Consider the following 19,084-nt stretch of genomic DNA (forward strand, 5'->3'; position numbering starts at 1 on the left):
GAAGGAGCGGCATGTTCCGGGCTCACCAGCATACTTCTCCGGTGTGGGCAGTCGTGGCTCACGGGCGGGTTGGTCGGTTGAGGCAGGCTGGGTGCGATGGTGCAAACCGTAGGACATTTCTGGAAGGCTACTCAAAGTCTGTCCAATCACGTTCGAGGAATCCCCTGGTCCAATCAGAGGCTTTGTTGTGATTTTTTTTAATGGCGGCGGCCGGCCATTGCTTCATCGCAGTCGGAAAAACAACGTCTTTCTATGCAATGATTGCGGTATTAAACAGAGTAAAGTTACACAATGGTTTATAAAAAAAGGTTAAACATGCATCCGATTTGTGTTATTTATCTCTCCGTGTCTCTTTATGGCTCGGTTATTAGCTGCCTGTTAATGTCACAGATGTGTATAGAAGTCTGCTATACACATCTATGGCTAATGTAGCCAGGTATCCATTGATACAGACTAATAATATTATACTGTCAAAAGAGAGTTCAGTATTAACAAAAAGTAACTTGAAGGATAACTTAATGATTGTTGGGACTGGGAGTAACTCATTATGTAATGCCTTACTTTTTAACTGTAACGCTGTAATGTAAACGCATGACATGGTGTGAAGAGCTATATACTAGTCTAGCTACTTACTGTATCAACAGTGTTCAGTGTGCGGGGGGTTAAAAAACAACCTGAACCTGCAACTGCCAAAATATCCCTTGGATGGAAGGTGGAATTGTCATGACTCAATTACACTGTAACTTCAGATCCATATTTAGTTATTTTGGCCATAGCCTAACTAAAGCACCTAACCCCACATTGCTCCAGGGCAGGTACCCAACAACCTGGTATACAGTTTTAATGTTGTAGTAGTAGTACTCACATTACAGACACACCTTTAGCATGGTGGCAACTGAAAACAGTGGAGTTGACTTGGACTGTGGAATCTTTCAGTGACATTCAATTCTACAATGTTGGCTCCAAAGCCCCTGCTTGAGTCACTTTTTTAAACCTCAGTTTGCCATCACACATGCTTGACCTCATCTAAAGCAATGGTGTTCAACATGGTCTCTGAGACAAAAAGACCAAGGACCTGGATCACTCAAGGGAACCACGTTGTGTGGTCTGTTAAGACAAAGATAAATACATTTGATCATGTGGTAAACGAGAGAATTTTACACAAAAAAAAATTCTCCCCTCTCAAGTCGAGCATTTGCTGTGGGTCTAATATTGTGCTGACAAGAGTACTGCATTATTGCATAGTGTTATTGTATGCAAGGATTACTTTGAAAAGCCAGTAACATTGAATCAGTAATACAGCAGTTTAAGCAACTTGCCCAACACTCGATTTAATACAAACATGGGTGTCTGAGTTTCTATTTGAAAATTGTCATTTGAACAAGGTGACATTCAATTCTGCAACGTTGGCGTCTTTCATGCAGCCCCAAAACATGTCACTGCCCTGCTTTACAGAAAGCTTTTTTCTTAAAATACATTTTGTTATCGTACATGTGAGTGGCTGAGTTTCAATTTGAACATTGTCATTTGAGTGACTAGATGCATCCAGCAACAATCAAATTTATACACATTTCCAACATGTAGGCAACAACTTGTGCAAAAGGGCCTTTGAGGTCAGTGTCACCCCTCAGCTTTACTTCTCATAGTGACTAAGAGGTTGACATGAGCAATCTTTTTGTATGACACAACAAATGTACTTTTCCTTTTTACACTGCTGATGGGTTGTAATTATTTTTTTTAAATAATGATACACAACACAGAATTAATAATCACAGTTCACTTTATTAAAGACCCAAGCTCACCAACCTTCTTATATTACATTACAAAGATGCTAATGTCCAAATTGACTAAGAGAGACATAGTCAATAGCATACACTAGTTGAAGTGACGGACACTGAGGCAAGCACACCAAGGGGCAATGCGCCAGCAGAGTACAGAGTCAGCACTGAGTCAATAACAAAAGGAGCTGATGGTTTTGTGGGCCCAGTGGAATCAAAAAATGCCATCTCTGAGTAGTGCATGACTGCATCAATAAATTACTTACCAAAAGCAAAACAATAGCAATAAAGATAATGGATGGACATACAAACATAAAGATATGGGTCTAGTACTTTAGCCTCGGATCGCTTGCTACACTATTGAGGGACAATGACTCAGTAAGATCACCTTGTTTGGGGCAGATGCCTAATTGGGGTTGACAATGTGACGGAGTTGGCCCTAGTTTGGGATCAGTAGAAGGTCAGTCTTATACAGGTTTAGCTGATAGTTTTGAAAAGCTGCATCTATGAACCTTCCGCATCGTTGTCTGATGGGACACCAGTGAGCGAAACCCTCCAAAACCGGACTCGAAGATGATCCCAAGAAGACTGGAAGGAGCCCAACATTACTGGTGGGAGAGGAAAACAAATACAGGTAAGATTCATGTCATTAGTTAGTCTGTGTTTCTTCTGTGGTCTTTGATAGGGGAAAGTTATTTATTCACTGTTTTTTACTTAGTCCTTTTCAGAAAAATAAATAAATAAATGCTCAGGGCTAACAAGAAGAAAAAGTGGGCACATAAAAAGCTTAATTCGTGATAGTCAGTTTGATCAGACATCCAATACCGCCAAAGTATCACATAGAACCAGAACACAGGATGTTTAAGCTCGTGCGCAAACAGAAGTATAAATCAGCAGCCAAGTTCAAGATTGACTTTGTGGGGAAGACTTTGAGAGTGATTACGAATTTAGCTAGAACTAATTGACTAAAGTAGCGTTTTTAATTTTGACAGCACAGATTTGTTGAGTGGCGTTTTCATCTCAGTTCAGCCTTACTCATTTACTTACCTTAGTAGATCTGTCGAGGTAAGTAAACAAACCAAATGTGCCATGAATGAATCAATAGCCGAACATTATTATAAAATCAGAAGTCATTAACCAAATGTCATGACATTAGCCACATTTTGTTTTAGCTAAAGCATATCCTAGCCAACCATTTCGAGGTCTACGATGTCTGATGATTATGCGGTCTATTCGGTTTCATCGATTTACTCCATGTCTTAATACCGATAAAACTGTTATAACTAGTTAGCTGAGCATATGAATTAGCTGAGTTAGAACTAGCTAAAGTCAGGATATGCAGGCGCGTGGACACGCGCGGGCAATGGACATGGCGGGATTTCAGGGATTCAACTGGGGCTTGTGCTAGTCATTCCAAGGCCATTATCGACCATGGTACACTTCATTAAAAATCATGAACAACTTTCTTAAAAATAGCCTTACACATGACGCATGAAAAAGAAATACTTACCACATTTGTCCGACCTCTCTTAGTTTCCTCAATGTCGTTGTTCACAGGCTGAAAGAGTAAACATATCAGTCAGTTTTCTGATTCAGAGCTGTAATGATACTAGCAGCAGAGCCCTTACTAGAACATTTCTGCTAGCAGCAAGGCTCCATGTGGAAAATGGCTAGCGACTCGACTGACACATCCACTAACCATTTTCGATGCAAAACTTCTTTTCTGTTTAAAATAGATCTCAATAGTGTCTCGCATTTTTTCATGCTCGTCACTGCATTATACTTCGCAAAATTGGCAAGAAAGCAGAACAACTTACCAAGTTGTGGACGTATTAGACGACCACCTGAACTTGACGCTGGCCTGCTCGGATTGGAAATGATGACTGCACTGCAAGTTAGCAAGCGTTACTTTTTATATGCAAGCATGTGCGCAGACAAGATACGTCATGCTGGCAGACACGATATCATCTTCAGTCCTTGGTCTCTGGTGCCCCCTAGTGATGTAATAGGATCGATGACCAACGCCTGATGATGCATTTGATGTTTTTTTTTTGTTTTTTTTTAAATATTATTATTATTTTCTTTACAGATGTGTGACCACGCTATTATTGCAGACAATCTGTCTGATTACCCATTACTAAAGGTCAGACATTTTGGCATTATGTCCTACATGCATGATCCATTCACAATATACATAACCCAACACATGCATATCATACCCTAGTCTCACTTAGTAAACTGGGTATATCAAACAATTTAAATGTATTTCAGAGCATAATTGATACTGTAATTTGCATTTTGCCAGAACCTTATGCCGGAAGGTTATACCTATCATGTGTGCAGCATCGAACACAATGACACCAACTTTAAAGCTCGGCTTAAAATGAAGCTACATAGTGAGGATGAGGTGCTGCAGTGGCAGGAGGATTTCCAGGGGTCATCTGGGTTGACCTGGAGGAAGTCAAAGACGTACCCAGTTGTATGTCAAGGGTCTAACCAGTACAGGGTTAGTGCAGACTTCAAAGACCCACAGTTTGTTCCAATTACACATTACATTACATTTTGTGTTGCTGTGTGTTGTAGACCCACATGTGCTTGTTAACTGTTATAGTGTGAATTTGTTGCCCTGAGCTGAACATTGTATTTTTGCAATAGGTAGACTTGAGGTGCCACCACAACACCCGCACCAACAAGTTAACAACAAAAAACACCCGTTGCCCTGCCTATATGAACCTCATTTTGAAAAGGCAGACATACAGTCAGGGGCGGAAGTCACGGTTAGTATCTTACATATATATTTATTAATGCATTACTTTTTGCAGTAACCCCTTACAGGAGACAAAAGCTGTAATTCCATTGCAGCCTTATGTGAGTTGCTGTAAATGTGTGATTTCCTCTTCTTTCCTAGGTCTGAAGATGGCCATATCAGAGAAGGGTATTATTTTACAATTAATTTGAATAACAACCACAACCACTACATCACCTGTGCCGCTGCTCTGTCTAAGAGAGACGTGGGCAAAGACACAATCGAAAAACTTAAGACCTTATTTAGAAATGGCCACTCCCCTGCATCAGCCCTGGATACCATCAAATATGACCTCCAGGAAAAAGAGGGAGCTAATTACTGGCTGGTGGCTGCCGATCGGTCGGTGTGCCCTGACAGGGATTTCTGTTACCACCTTTACAGTAAAATGTTCAGGGAGGCTCAGGATGGGGATGCAATGGAGGAAGACCTGAGGTGCAGACTGGAGGACTTCAACAAGGAGCAAGGTGAAGTCTGCTCGAAGATGGCTAGGACGGAGGACGGACAAATGGTGGTGGTGGTGTGTACCCCTTTAATGAAGAGGGTGCACTCCTACGTGAGGCAGAGTGGGGAAATGGTTTTCCTCGACTCCACTGGAAACTGCGACCGCCAGAACCACCGGCTGTTTCTCCTTTTGACCCACTGCTCTGCAGGTGGGTTGCCACTGGGAGTAATGGTGACCACCTCCGAGAGTCAGCAGACCATCAGCGCTGCTCTCCAGCTCCTTAGCACCGTCCTCCCTCAGGATGCCTTCTTTGGTCGTCAGGAGAATGGTCCCTTGGTCTTCATGACAGATGACTGCCTGGCCCTGAGAAACTCCCTGAGAGCCCTGTACCCGAATTCCACATGTGTCCTGTGCATTTTCCACCTTGCACAGGCCATGTGGAGGTGGCTATGGAGTTGCCATCATGGCATCCCCAAGGGACATCGGCCTCAGTTGATGAGGGAGTTCCAGCGCCTCATCTACGCCGACTCGCCAGCCACCTTGGAGAAACTTCACAAGGCCTTCCTCGAGGACCCAGTGGCCAGGGAGCACCCGCAGTTCCAGAAACACCTGGCTGAAGTGTATGGGAGACGGGAGGAGTGGGCCATCTGCCTCCAAGCAGGGCTCCCAACAAGGGGGCACCATACAAATAACTTTTCGGAGGGGGCAATGCGGGTCCTCAAGGACAAGGTCCTACATCGGCTGAAGGCGTATAACCTGACCCAGCTTGTGGACTTTGTCCACACCAGGTTGGAGGCTCATTATGCCCGTCGCCTAACAGATGAGGCCAACAACCGAGGGAGAAGAGAGGGCAGCACAAGCAAAGCTGACTTTGAAGGGATTGTGAAGGTAATCTTGCAAATCTTTCATCTATGATCACATTTCAAAAGTGGTTTTATGAATTGTTTTTGTGAAAAACTCTTCATTTGTGCATTTTGGATACAGGAGGATGACATGAACTTCAGTGTACCCAGCTCAACAGGTGCAGAGAGGTACCATGTGAGCATGGACATCGGCTTCTGCTCTTGTCCAGAGGGCGTGTCTGGGCAGCGGTGTGTAGAAATAATTCTCTGATGACAAACAATATGCTGTACTATGATTTTCCATCCCTGTGTTTCCATTAAAAAGCAACCTTTTATGGGAGGAGACACAGAGAGACGAAAGACGCCAAGTGAGGCCAATGTTGTCCAGGCCTCTCACTCTCTCTCTTTTCGCGAAAGTCAATTGTAAACCTGGTCTGATTGTTGTGTCTAGTTGTATTAATAAGTTTTCTTAACAGGTGCAAGCACCAGGTAGCTGTTGAGAGGGCGTTTGCACTGGAGGAAACCTTTCCTCACACATCCACCACATCCCAGAGGAAGCTTTATCATAAGATAGCCACTGGTGGTAAGATACATTTTTTTTATAGATGAATTAGCCATTGATGTAACTGCATATATAACAAGGAATTTAAAAAATATTTTTTTTCACAGGAGCAGAATTTCCTGAGGAGTGGTTCCATTCACTGTCGTTAACCAGCGGAGCACCTCAGCCACACCAGGACAAAGCAGTTGAATGTGAGTTAAGCAATGATAATGGTAATGATAACTGTATCTGTACAGCACATTTCATATAAGACATGCAAATACACAACATTATCTCTCTCTCTCTCTCTCTCTCTCTCTGTAGGCAGCGGACCAACTGCTGACGCCCTGAGAAACGAGTCACCTCAGCCACACCAGGACAAAGCAGTTGAATGTGAGTTAAGCAATGATAATGGTAATGATAACTGTATCTGTACAGCACATTTCATATAAGACATGCAAATACACAACATTATCTCTCTCTCTCTCTCTCTCTCTCTCTCTCTCTCTCTCTGTAGGCAGCGGACCAACTGCTGACGCCCTGAGAAACGAGTCACCTCAGCCACACCAGGACAAAGCAGTTGAATGTGAGTTAAGCAATGATAATGGTAATGATAACTGTATCTGTACAGCACATTTCATATAAGACATGCAAATACACAACATTATCTCTCTCTCTCTCTCTCTGTAGGCAGCGGACCAACTGCTGACGCCCTGAGAAACGGGTCACCTCAGCCACACCAGGACAAAGCAGTTGAATGTGAGTTAAACATAAAATAAAACAGATAAAATAAAATAAAAATGGAGCTGAAATAAAATAAACTTTCTGACTTTTTTGTCTAATCTTTCCCTCTCTCCAGGCGAGTTGGTGAATGAACTGTCCGCCATGTTCGAGGAACTGACAACGCAGCTGAAGGGTGACCCCAGTTTTAGAGCCCCTATTGCCAGTTTTTTGAGATCATACAGGGCAATAACAACTGTCAGTGGGCTCCAATCAGCCCTTTTCAGTTTTAATAAGGGTGGGGTCAGGGTGGGATTACAGAGGCCAACGGGATTCCTCCAATCCTCAACCAGAATCCCAATCCAGCCAACGGCCGTTGGGAGGAGGAAAGCACATCTGGGAGGAAGGAGGTCCTTCCCCACAAAAAAACAAGAAAAACGGGACCATCCCTATCACAGATGTGGTAGGAAGACGGCTGCTCCACACAGCTTAGCATACTGTGTGGAGACAAATAGTGCTCTAGGGGGGACACACTGATTTATTTTTCCTCTGCTTTCCTCTCTTCTCTTCTCCTTCTCTCTCCTTTGCTCTCCTCCCCACCCTCTTCATCTCCTCTGTCTCTCCTCCCCTCTCCTCTCCACCCTCTTCCTCTCCTCCACTCCCCTCTCCTCTGCCTCCATGACCCTGACCTGTTATAAAATTGTTGCCACCAGAATGTCAATAAACCGTTATGTTGTCCATATATTGCAGCTGATATGAGAGTACAACAACCTCCAAATTTATTTCATTAGTTTCTTTCTAATATTAGACAATATCATCAATAGTGACATTTGTGGTGTTCGGGTCCAACCAACCCAAAGATATTTATAGCAGGATAAACCAAATATCAACTAAATTAGTTTTTCACTGCATACATAAAATGAATGTTTAAATATGTTGGTTTTGTGTTTTTTTCAATATTTGTATGATTTTAGTGTGGTAAATATACGAAATATGTCACAACTATTCCGACAATCTAATGCAAAGATATACTACACTATATTGTATTCAAACATGCAAAAGCATGTATAAATGTATAAAAGCTATTTCTATGTTAGTCCATATGTGTCCATGTTCCATAACTATTTTTGTTAAATAAACAAAAAAAAATGTTACGCGCAAAATCTGAAACTTTGTTGGTTGGTCATTCATCCCTGTTGTATTTGGTAACAAGGCCCACTGCAGGTTTTCATAAGACAGGCTAAAGCTAGACATTAACAGGCAGCTAATAACCGAGTCTCAAAGAGCCATAAAGAGACAAGGAGAGATAAATAACACAAATCGGATGCATGTTTAACCTTTTTTTTATAAACCATTGTGTAACTTTACTCTGTTTAATACCGCAATCATTGCATAGAAAGACGTTGTTTTTCCGACTGCGATGAAGCGATGGCTGGCCGCCGCCATTAAGAAAAATCACAACAAAGCCTCTGATTGGACCAGGGGATTCCTCGAACGTGATTGGACGGACTTTGAGTAGCCTTCCAGAAATCTCCTATGGTTTGCACCATCGCAGGCTGGGATGCCTTTGCAGGTTGAGCAGTCTCCATAGGCGGTGCAGATGCAGAAGCAGACTGGGAGAGTTGGAGCTGTTGAATCTGTGCTTCCAGGTCTCTGATGCTGGCAGCCATTGCCTCCATTTGAGATTGCTGTCGGCCCAGAAGTGCTCCATGTTGCTCAAGACAAGCCTTTAGGTGTTCGGGATCCGCTGGGTCCATCTTGCTCTGATCGTACTGTAAGGATTCAGAGACAGAGACTCAAATGCAGATCAGGTTTGGCAGATTTATTTTGCACATACAATGAGGCCAGGGCTAGTGTAGAGGTAAAGTTCCAAAGCAGTGTACCACAGTTCCAAAAAATAAAAATGCAACAGAAAACAACTTCAAAAGAGATACTGAGACTTGTAGAACTCGATTAGTAAATATGCAACAAAAATCTCCTTCAAAAACAGAAGTAAGTATTCAGGTACATATTCAGTTTGTCAAAAATGCAAAAGGCAGTCCATGAAATAAAGGTAAGTATCCAGGTAAGCATTCAGGATCAAAAGGTAAAAGCCAGTCCACAAAAACAGAGGTGGATGTTCAGTTGAGCACTTCAGATTCAAAAAAGGCAGTCCACAAACACAGAACAAAAACGGGGTTCCAAACAGTTCAAAAACAGAGTTTCCAGATTCATAGGTACTCACTGACAGGTTCACAAAAACAGGGTCACGGACACAAGGTCAGGATCAGATGATCAGAGGACGAGCAGAGAAATGACAGAGCTTAAGTAGAAGTGAGACACACAGAACTGAACAGGGAGCAGCTGGGATAATTACAATCAATTGAGTGAAGCTGCAAAGGGATAGCACAAAGGGGGGCGGGGCAGGAGACCAAGACAAACCATAAGCACACCCGCAGTACTACAACTGTCCATAGGGTGGCAAGAGTCCAAAACACTGAAACCTAACAGTGCTGAGTGACTACTTTAAAGAAATTAAAAGTTAAACGGCTCCAGGTAGGATTAAAAGTTTAATTAATCACCGTCCCAAGTCAGCCAATGGTTATGTGAATCATTACTAAGTGAACAATGATTCTCGCGACCACTTCCACGGTCCGCTGTCAGAAAACCCAGAAAACAACTTTTTGACAGAGCGGTCCGATGGAGTGTCGTGGTGGGAATACCGTATTCAGATTTGTATCAACTGCTGGCATTCCGTGATGAAAAACATTCTCACAGCAAGTTCATTTGAACAGCATTTTTTCATTCCGGAGCAGATTTTGAGACAGGCATGCCACGGGCACCGCACAAACGACGTCATCCTACCTTGTTCCCCTTTAACCCATTTTAGCCTAGCCCCTTTTGGGAAAAGGTGTTCTCAGCCTATTAAAATCTGAATATATCAACCTCTGAAGAACATAAAAACATGAAATAAGCATTTATTAAAAACTAGGACCCTCATTTTGCATTAGAATGTGTTCATTCAGCTCTAACATACGCACATTGTAAATAAAAAACCTCAAATGTCAAAAACCTGCATGCAGCATTTACGTGTATGTCGCTCCAGGATGAAATGGGTTAAATAACATGAAAACGGTTTGTGCACAAACTTTAATTTTACGTGAATAAACGAAGCACAAACCATTTCTGAGTCATTTGGATGTTACCTCTTCAAAGTTAAACATCGATTGTGCACAAACGCTCATTTTGCCCACACAATCCAAACCAAAATTCTGTTATTCATCTTTTCAACATATGAGGTGTGGTTTGATCTATCATTGAATTCCAAATTAAGAGGTGTTAACATGATAATTATCTTAATCTTAAAATAATGGATTTAATTCGGAATTAAATGTCTCATGTAAACATAGCCACTGATGCCCAATGTTTTTTTTGTGTGCAGTACAACCCTAAACTGTCTACTTGATTGGACAACTTTTTTGAAGAAAGGCTAATAACAACAATCTATCAGATTTTTTTTTTATTTCTTATAGAGGTAATTACAACACAGGTATGATATTAAAAAGTTGAAACTATGTAAGATCATACCACTAGTGTTGTAATTACACTTGTAAGAGTACTTCTGCTTCTACTTTATACAACTTTGATTTGTAGTATGTGAACTATGAACTATTATGCAACAAGTTCTCTTGTGTTCAATCTGTAGGAGACAAATGAGGAGATACACAGTGGACATCGGAGTGTTCCCTCTGAGCGTTGCAAGAGGTTGCAAGAGAGCAGTACAACCAGTTTCCCAGAGGAATTGCAGCATGGCTTTCAGTATTTAACTGTGAAGAGGTCGCTTCGAGAAGGTGAGGGTTCATGATGACCTGTTATCAAGAACTGCTTTTTTTGACACACAGCTGTCAAATACATATCTTATAGCTTGATTTGTTGATTCACATCACCCATTTCATCCACATTCCTGTGAGGGGGGTCAATGTGGATCTGGAAGTAGACATCCTTCAGATCTACTGAAGTGAACCAATCACTCCGATGCATTGAGCATAAAACTGTTCTCGGCATCATCATCTTGAACTTGTAGCGTCTGAAAAACGTATTCAGAGCTCTCAGATCCAGTATTGGGGCGTAGCCCACCCCCTTTCTTTGGCACCAAGAAGTATCAGGAACTACACGTATAGCTCTATTTTGCAATAACATAGTTATTTCCTCTCTTAGTACACGTGCCTTGTCTCCAACAACAGTCGACTAGGTTACGGAGACAAAAGCAGGCAGCATTCGAGCAAATTGTAATCTGTAACCAAAGAGGTTGGATTAATAAAGAGGATTCAAAACCCGCCCACCCAATGCAAAAGAGTGTGCTCAAGTTGGATCTCCTAAGGGGGCATTGTCCCCTCCTTCCTCTTCTATTTTTGAGGTATTTGCACAAGATGTGCGCTACCGCCATTTACAGCGCTAAGGGGACTCCATTTATTCTCAACCTCAGGACTCCAACGGTCTCCTAACTGAAGGTCTCCTAAAGGGGCGTTCTCCGACATAAAGTGGATACCGGAAAAGACTTGGTACGTATCTCTGTCTATAAGAGCTCTGCCGTAACCCTGTTCCACTGTCTTTTGGACCCAAGGGGAAACTGTGCATTCAGCCCAACGGGTGAGACATCGGACAACAGGCATTACTGGGGTGCTGGTGCCCTCTAACGGGGTCTGGGGAACCACATGCCCCTGCGGCATAGCCATGGTCACGTGACTCTGGGTCATGAGACTGCTCGGGATCACCAAGGGGTTACATGTGTATTTACATTGATTACGCTGTGGTCAAGCGTGCCTCTCACGCCATTCGCAGTCCTGGTCAGGGAATGGGGAGAGATAATTCTGCTGGAACATGCACGCCTCAGACGAATTCTCAGAGACAGGTGCGGAGATAACGTCAACACATGAGATGGGCGTTGAGGCAGATCTTAAAAAGCCTAGTGTGCCCTGCATCGCTCAGACCTTGCAGACCCCACAGGCAAGGTCTGCCTCTTTCTCTTCTTCCCCCTCGCAGCTTGGGGCGCCGTCGTTGGTGCCCATGCTGCGTCAGGGTTTAAGGGTCGCCTAGCCCAAGGCCTGGGGCACTGGTCATCCATGGGCCTGGCGCCTTTCACACGCTCTTGGGAAACGTCCCTTTGGCCTGTGCTTGTAGGGTCGTACACTGGGAGCTGCTGGGGGCGGCTGATGGGAAGGGACAGGACCTTTGACACAGCTGCGGCTGGGGCTGGTGCTGCAGCGAAGACTGCAATGGTGGGACCATGGCCTTGAACTCGGGATGCTGCTTCTTGAGTGCCTCAAACTGTTCTTGGATGGCCTCGAAAGCGGCTGCTCTGAATAGGACGCCCAGGGATCCAGGACAGCCATTTTATCCTTCTCCCCCATAATGAAAAGTTGAGCCACAGGCTCGTTTGGCCCACCACAGCCAAGTGTACACTGTACGAAATTTCCCTGCAAAATAACAGCATGTTACAGGCAATTATATTTACCTGTAATTCTACTGTTATTTCACACCAAACATCAAATACAGCTCAGTGCTGTTTAATGTATCACCATGGGCATGCAATCCCAGCCTTTCTTCATCCTCTCCCTGTCCAGCATAGAGAAGACGTAAATGGGGAATCTCGCCAAGAACGGGTTCTGCCATGTTCTCTGGAGATACTCCATGATGTCAGGAAAGAGAGCGTCTCACGCCACGTGTTGGAGGAAACAACCTTCCATGCGGGATCGCTCTGCAGCTGTTGGTGGGGCGGGACTGCCGCTTTTTGTGTGTAGCATGCAGATGAGCCATGATGGAGGGAGAGGGGCCCACCAGGCTCCTTAGAGTGGGTTTAACCCAGGTACATAGCGCATTCGCTATGCAGATCCTTTGCCGCGATATTGAATCCACAATAATTGGGGGAAGGATGGGAGGACGCTTTGTCCCGCTTGCCAGTTGCCTTAAGAGCCTTCATAATAAATGTTAGACACAAGGAAAAAAATAGCTGGGAATTATCAAAGAAACGCAGAGCTAGTTTGCTAGTTAGCCAAAGTTAGCTAAAATATCTAAGTCTTTATAGCAGGCTAGGGGCTGGGCAAGAGTTCGTCAACGGAGGGTAACACTGAAGCACGGACAAAAATCACAAATTACGGCAGAAAAGGGTGAAACTCGTATGGAGACCAAACTAGTACAAGCCCTTTTGCAGCTACAAGTCCCACAACGTCTTTAGAAGGGCATTTGGCGCGTCCTCTGGCAAAACACAAGCGAAGAGGTTTCAGGATGGTGCATACACACAGCAAACGCGGACGTCCACCTAACGTCCACAGAACGTGTCCAGTATCAGTCCGAAACGGTTAGAATGTAAACAGTTCATGCCTTGCACACAGGAGCGCGGTGTAAGCGTGGCTGGACATGTCCGCGTTGCTCCTTGAAAATAGAACTCGAGTCTATTTTCCTGCGCGGATCCTGTGCGTTCAATGAGCGGGCTCCATTGAAAATGGATGGCTGCTTCCTGCGGGTAGAACGTGGACGTTGACTGTGCAGTGTGCAAGGCAGCCCACGAACCTCTCGGACTCGCGATGCTCCCGGACACGTTAAGCAAACGTGAATATCTCGGTGTGTACGTACTGTAAAGAGCTTGCCTGCGTCTTCCAGGGTTTGAGTGTAAACATGTGACCATCGGCCATCTTTGGATAAACCTGTTGGCAAACCCTTACGAAAATGGACCATGGTTTATTATGGTATTACTATGATTATCATGGTTCTACCATGGTATGTCATGATTACTCTAAGTACTCTGAACCTAATTGTACTACGGCTTACTATGGTATTACTGTGATTTTTATGTAGTAACATGGTTCTACCATGGTATGTCATGATTACTCTAAGTACTCTGAACCTAATTGTACTATGGCTTATTATGGTATTACTGTGATTTTTATGTAGTAACATGGTTCTACCATGGTATGTCATGATTACCCTTTCGAAAATCGACCATGGTTGTAATGCAGTAACCATGGTTTTATTAGGCCCTACCACATTTCATGGTTATTTTAAGTACTATCAACCAACCATAGTTCTAGCACAGCAGCTGTCATAGTAGTAGCCCTTACGAAAGTCTCTTTTCCATTGGGTTCCGCGTTCCGGTGCAGGCTTTATAAATATTCATGAAACTTGACGGGGGGGTCGATGGTGCTGTCTCGCACGCATTTCCATACAACAGGGACTAGAACTGGGCCGTATGATCAGCTGCTACAACTAGCCGCGACAACACCGTGTTTTCACGCCATGTTGAATCTAGCCCTAATCTAAACAATAGGACCTATATAGGACTAAATATAACCAGCGATCTCCTTCTCTTAGACCCATAGACATGTGTTTGGGCTTGTTCGAAAGCTGCGAATCGTAGCTTTTCACAGGTTTTTATGTAACGTTTTTATGTTCTTTCAATCCAAAATTACATAACTTTAAGCGGCCGCTGTTTCAAGCGAAAAAATAGCGCTTTCCAACCATTTTTTTTTACCTAGTCATTTTGTTTTCGAACAGACAGCGATCTCCTTACATACATGTGTTAGGGCTTGTTCGAAAGCTGAGATTCTTAGCTTTTTACAGGTTTTCACGGAACGTTTTTATGTTCTTTCAATCCAAAGTTACATAACTTTAAGCGGCCGCTGTTTCAAGCGAAAAAATAGCGCTTTCCAACCATTTTTTTTTATCTCGTCATTTTTTCCGAACAGCCAGCGATCACCTTAACCTAGACCTACAGACATGTGTTAGGGTTTGTTCAAAAGCTGAGATTCTTCGCACGTGTTTATGTTCTCTAAATCCAAAGTTATTTAACTTTAAGCGGCCGCCACTTCAAGTAAACAATGGCGTTGTTGCAGCCGGATAGAGAGGAAATCTTTTTTGTCATGGCTGTGTTCTTTGTTCCCTCGAATAAACCACAGTTGTCTTTTTCATTCGAAATGTTCATTTTTACATTTAATTTGATAACAGCAAACTCGCCATCCCTCTGCAGGTTTGTATATGAAAATATGTGCAATGAATGATAGTGTGCCCTATTTTGCATGGTGGTAAAAAAAACCCGACTTCTCACAAGGAGGCGTGGAGCTTTGGAAATAGCGTGATTTTAAAATAATAGCCTAATAGGCTAATAATAGGCCTATAACTCCTTGGCCAAGGACTGGAGTTAGGCTACTTCTCTGTCTACTGTAAAAACTGCCGACAGAAAAGCAATGTTGATTTTTAAAGTGCGTGGGTGGGGATAGGTGTTTGCACATGCCGGTAAATCCTAACACAGGCAACATGTAGCCTAGTGGAACTCAGCTCTGCACGCCTCGAACCACGTCTTTCGCGATTCTATAATCGCCCCTGTTTGAGCCCTGTTTGAGCTGATGATGGGTGTGTATGGGTGGAGTAAATGCAAAAAGAAAACGAAACCACGCCCCAGCAGTGCGCAGCCCCGTTCTAACAGGGCTAGTCGAAAAGGGGCTAAAGATTAACCATGGTTCTACTATGAAAACTAATTATGGTTTTACCATAGATTTACCATGGATTATAGTTAATCGTGTTTTTTAGTGTAACCATGACGACCATGGTTTGTGACTATGGTTTAACTTATGGTTTAACCGTAGTATAGGCTACTCTTTGCCATAAACCATGGTTCCCCCCCAAACCATGTTTTTTTTTTTTTTCAATTTTTTAACCATGGTTGCCCACCCAAAAGCCCTTTTTTTAACCATGGTTTTAAAAAACATGGTGGGTGGAAGGGGTGTATGGTTAAACCATAGTCACAAACCATGGTTTTCTTGGCTACCCAAGGAGGAGCCGTGGTGTAATGGCTAGGGAGTTGGACTAGATCACAGGATTGCAGGTTCGAATCCTGCCCTCACCATTCCGTAGACCTCCATCCATGGCTGAAGTGCCCTTGAGCAAGTCACCTAACGTTGATCCAAGGACTGTAACCAATAGCCTGTAAGTCGCTTCAGATAAAAAATGTGTCAGCTCACTGTAATGCAATGAATAACTATTAACCATGGTTAGTTATCATGGTAAAACCATGGTTAATTGTTGCATATGCTATGAATAACCGCACAAATACACCTACCGCGACAAGGGCGAGGCGAGCGACGGAAGTAATTGACTTTGTACTGAGTCGCGCGACAAAAGCGATTCTGGAGACTAGAGCGATTTGCACGCCGAGAGCGACAGTTTGAAGTTGAAATCCTTTCAACTTTCTATGACGCGGTTCGGCGACCAGCCGTGACAGCCAATGACTGTATAGAGGTCAGTGACCACAGCCAATGGGAATGTTTGAATGCTTTGCCTGGACATACGTTAGTCGCTTCAATTGCTCGTATCGCTCTTGCTGCACAGAAGCGATTCTCTGTCGCTTCAATTGCGTCGCGGCTGGTCTATTTGTCCGGTAAAACTGCAAAAAGTGCAATGCATGTAATGGAGCATGTTAAAATTGTTGGCTAATGTTGTGTGTGTGTGTGTGTGTGTGTGTGTGTGTGTTCTCCTAGTCTTTGAGTGTGCATACACACAGTCAGTCCTTCCGTGGTACACAGTGCCAGAGTCGACCATCAACCAGCCCCTCCACGCCGTGCTGCAGACCGAGTTTGACCTGTTTGTGGACCGCCTCATCTGCAGGGCGAAGGAGTTCGACCTCCGTGACGCCAGTATAGGCTGCATAGGAATCCTCACCCAACACCTGCGCAATGCAAAGCAGAACAGGAAGCTGTGCAGGAGGTATTAACAATGAACTCTTCCTTACTTATGTATAAAATTGAAATTAAGTGCTGCTGCCTTAATGTACTAACGGATGGGGGAAATGAAAGTGTGTACTTGTAATTGGTTGATGTGCATAAAACTCTGTGCATCAAGATGCATGATGTGCAGAGATGCTTAAATAGTGTGTACTTAAAGGAACAGTCCACCCTTTTTTGATTTTCACATATTTGCAGTATTTCCCAGCATTATTCATGAATGTGCATATCATTTTCTTCTATGTGTTTCCATTGCCTAGTTTAACAGTATAGCCAAATTAAGCGTAGCAATGTAAGTCTATGGGGGAAAACAAAACATCATCAAATGTACTTATAAAGTACTTTAAAATTTATGTAAAATTCACCAGAGTGCAAAACAGCTATTTAATGCTGTCCTGTGATCATTTGTGGCTTGATGCTAATGCCTCCATTCACTTCCAGTGATTATGCTAAGCTATGCTAATAATTCTGATCCAATAAATCTAAGTACTGAAAAAACTGAGAAGAAAATGATATGCACATTCATGAATAATGCTTGGAAATACTGCAAATATGTGAAAATAAAAAAGGGTGGACTGTTCCTTTAAAGCCAAAAGTACATCACCAAGGTAAAATCTGAAATGTTCACTATACTGTATAGTGTGTACGATGCGGGTGAGGAAAACATGTAAATCGCATGCTTTGCAAAGGACTAGTATGCGTGAGCATCACAGACACACCCAAAGTCTCTGAGTGTGTTGCTTCTCTTTTCCCATCTGTTACCTGCATGCTTGCCCTATTTGGACGGGACTAGTTTTATGTTTTGGCATAGGGAAATGTGACTTTATCTCAGAACGTCATTAATAGAATGGACTGGATTAAAATATCTCAGTGAAAGAACAAAAAATGGGAGGGGTAAATCTTCATAGTGTAGTGATAGTCCTGTAGTCTCGTGCGTGCCATATCCACAATTGTTTTTTTTGCATGTTTTTACAGATCCATGGAGGCTTTTGTCTTCGTTGAACAAATTTAATAATTGCCTGCTGGTTTACTAACCCATCATAATCTATTGTAATGCGTCTGAATGCATGTCAATACATCTGAAGAGTGTGTTTGACCCTTCTTCCTGATTTTGACAGCAAAAACATTTTGGAGCAACACCCTAAATGCACTTAACCAGCACTTTCATGCACTTAACCAGACATCTTTACATAGGGTCGCATTTGCACAGGATTAGTACCTGGAGTAATTTATCTGGACTGTTTCGCAGGTGGTGAAACTCTCGCCGAAGTTAATGTCATACTCCGCTATCTTTACTGACATGGCAAATTCGTACGGGACTAAATTTCCCAGTTATTATTACTTAACCCCAGGTCCCCCCGTTAAACTAATCCCGTCAGAACAGGGCTTTATTAGAGGCTTGCACATTAGGTAGTGGGATTTCTCAGATCGATGGGGCAAATGCAGACTAACTTTTTCTCCAACCACATAATGGATATTTCTGGATTGATATTGATTATAGCACTCACCAACTTGAAATGCCATTTCACTGCTGCTTGTAAAAGGCCATTTGATTTAAAGGGTACTGGTGGAGACTTAAGACCCTTGTGTAGTCTCATCACCTGACAGTCACTTGTTAAACATGTTCAGTAGCTCACTTGTAACATTTTATTTTCATTTGCCTTGAAATCACTGTTACTTCTTTCTTTGCTACCTCACACGCTTTGCTTAGCGTCACCTTTTGTGTCTGTTGTGCTGTTTACCGCTGCAGATGTTTTTTTTTACCAAGCTCACCAATACAGCTTTTTCCTGTCAGTTATTGGCCTGTTTATTATTACAAATGCCTTGTGATCACCTGGATACCTTTGGTTGTTTCTGCCTGTTGTTGACCTGTTGATCTCTGCGAATGGTTTCATGGTGCTATTCAGAAATGCAGCTATTCCAACAATGATGTCTATTGTTTGAATACCGGCACGTTTCCCACCAAAATCTGCCATGTCTGTGGTTTGTGCTACGTTGCTCAGGTTTTATCAGTTTAGGGAGAGTGCATGCAGTTACCCAAACCCTAACCCTACGGCATGTCGGATGTCAGAATAGCAGTATGTCAGAATAGCAGTATGTCAGAATAGCAGTATGTCTGAATAGCGCTTGCCCCCTGCAAATGTATTATAACTCCACCTATTCTGTTTGTTGCTGATTTCCTATTCCACGTGAATATCTGCTG

At 43.1% G+C, this 19,084-nt stretch overlaps 1 protein-coding gene and 1 long non-coding RNA gene across 2 annotated transcripts in view; one reads left to right on the forward strand and one right to left on the reverse strand.

The window, feature by feature from the left end:
- LOC134439804 (uncharacterized) overlaps window positions 1-19,084 on the forward strand; it is a 41,487-nt gene that overhangs the window by 6,661 nt on the left and 15,742 nt on the right. The window contains exons 2-3 of the mRNA XM_063189709.1: window positions 10,815-10,959; window positions 16,639-16,864. Coding sequence (XP_063045779.1) covers window positions 10,815-10,959; window positions 16,639-16,864 — 371 coding nt within the window. The remainder of the gene's footprint in view (window positions 1-10,814; window positions 10,960-16,638; window positions 16,865-19,084) is intronic.
- Window positions 1,990-3,668, reverse strand: LOC134440329 (uncharacterized). The gene is made up of 3 exons (XR_010032946.1): window positions 3,596-3,668; window positions 3,289-3,336; window positions 1,990-2,386 (listed from the first exon to the last, which is right to left on the reverse strand). It is a non-coding gene; the product is annotated as an uncharacterized LOC134440329 (long non-coding RNA).

This window comes from Engraulis encrasicolus, chromosome 23 (genome assembly GCF_034702125.1).
Source record: "Engraulis encrasicolus isolate BLACKSEA-1 chromosome 23, IST_EnEncr_1.0, whole genome shotgun sequence".
In the NCBI taxonomy this organism is placed as follows: Eukaryota; Metazoa; Chordata; class Actinopteri; order Clupeiformes; family Engraulidae; genus Engraulis; species Engraulis encrasicolus.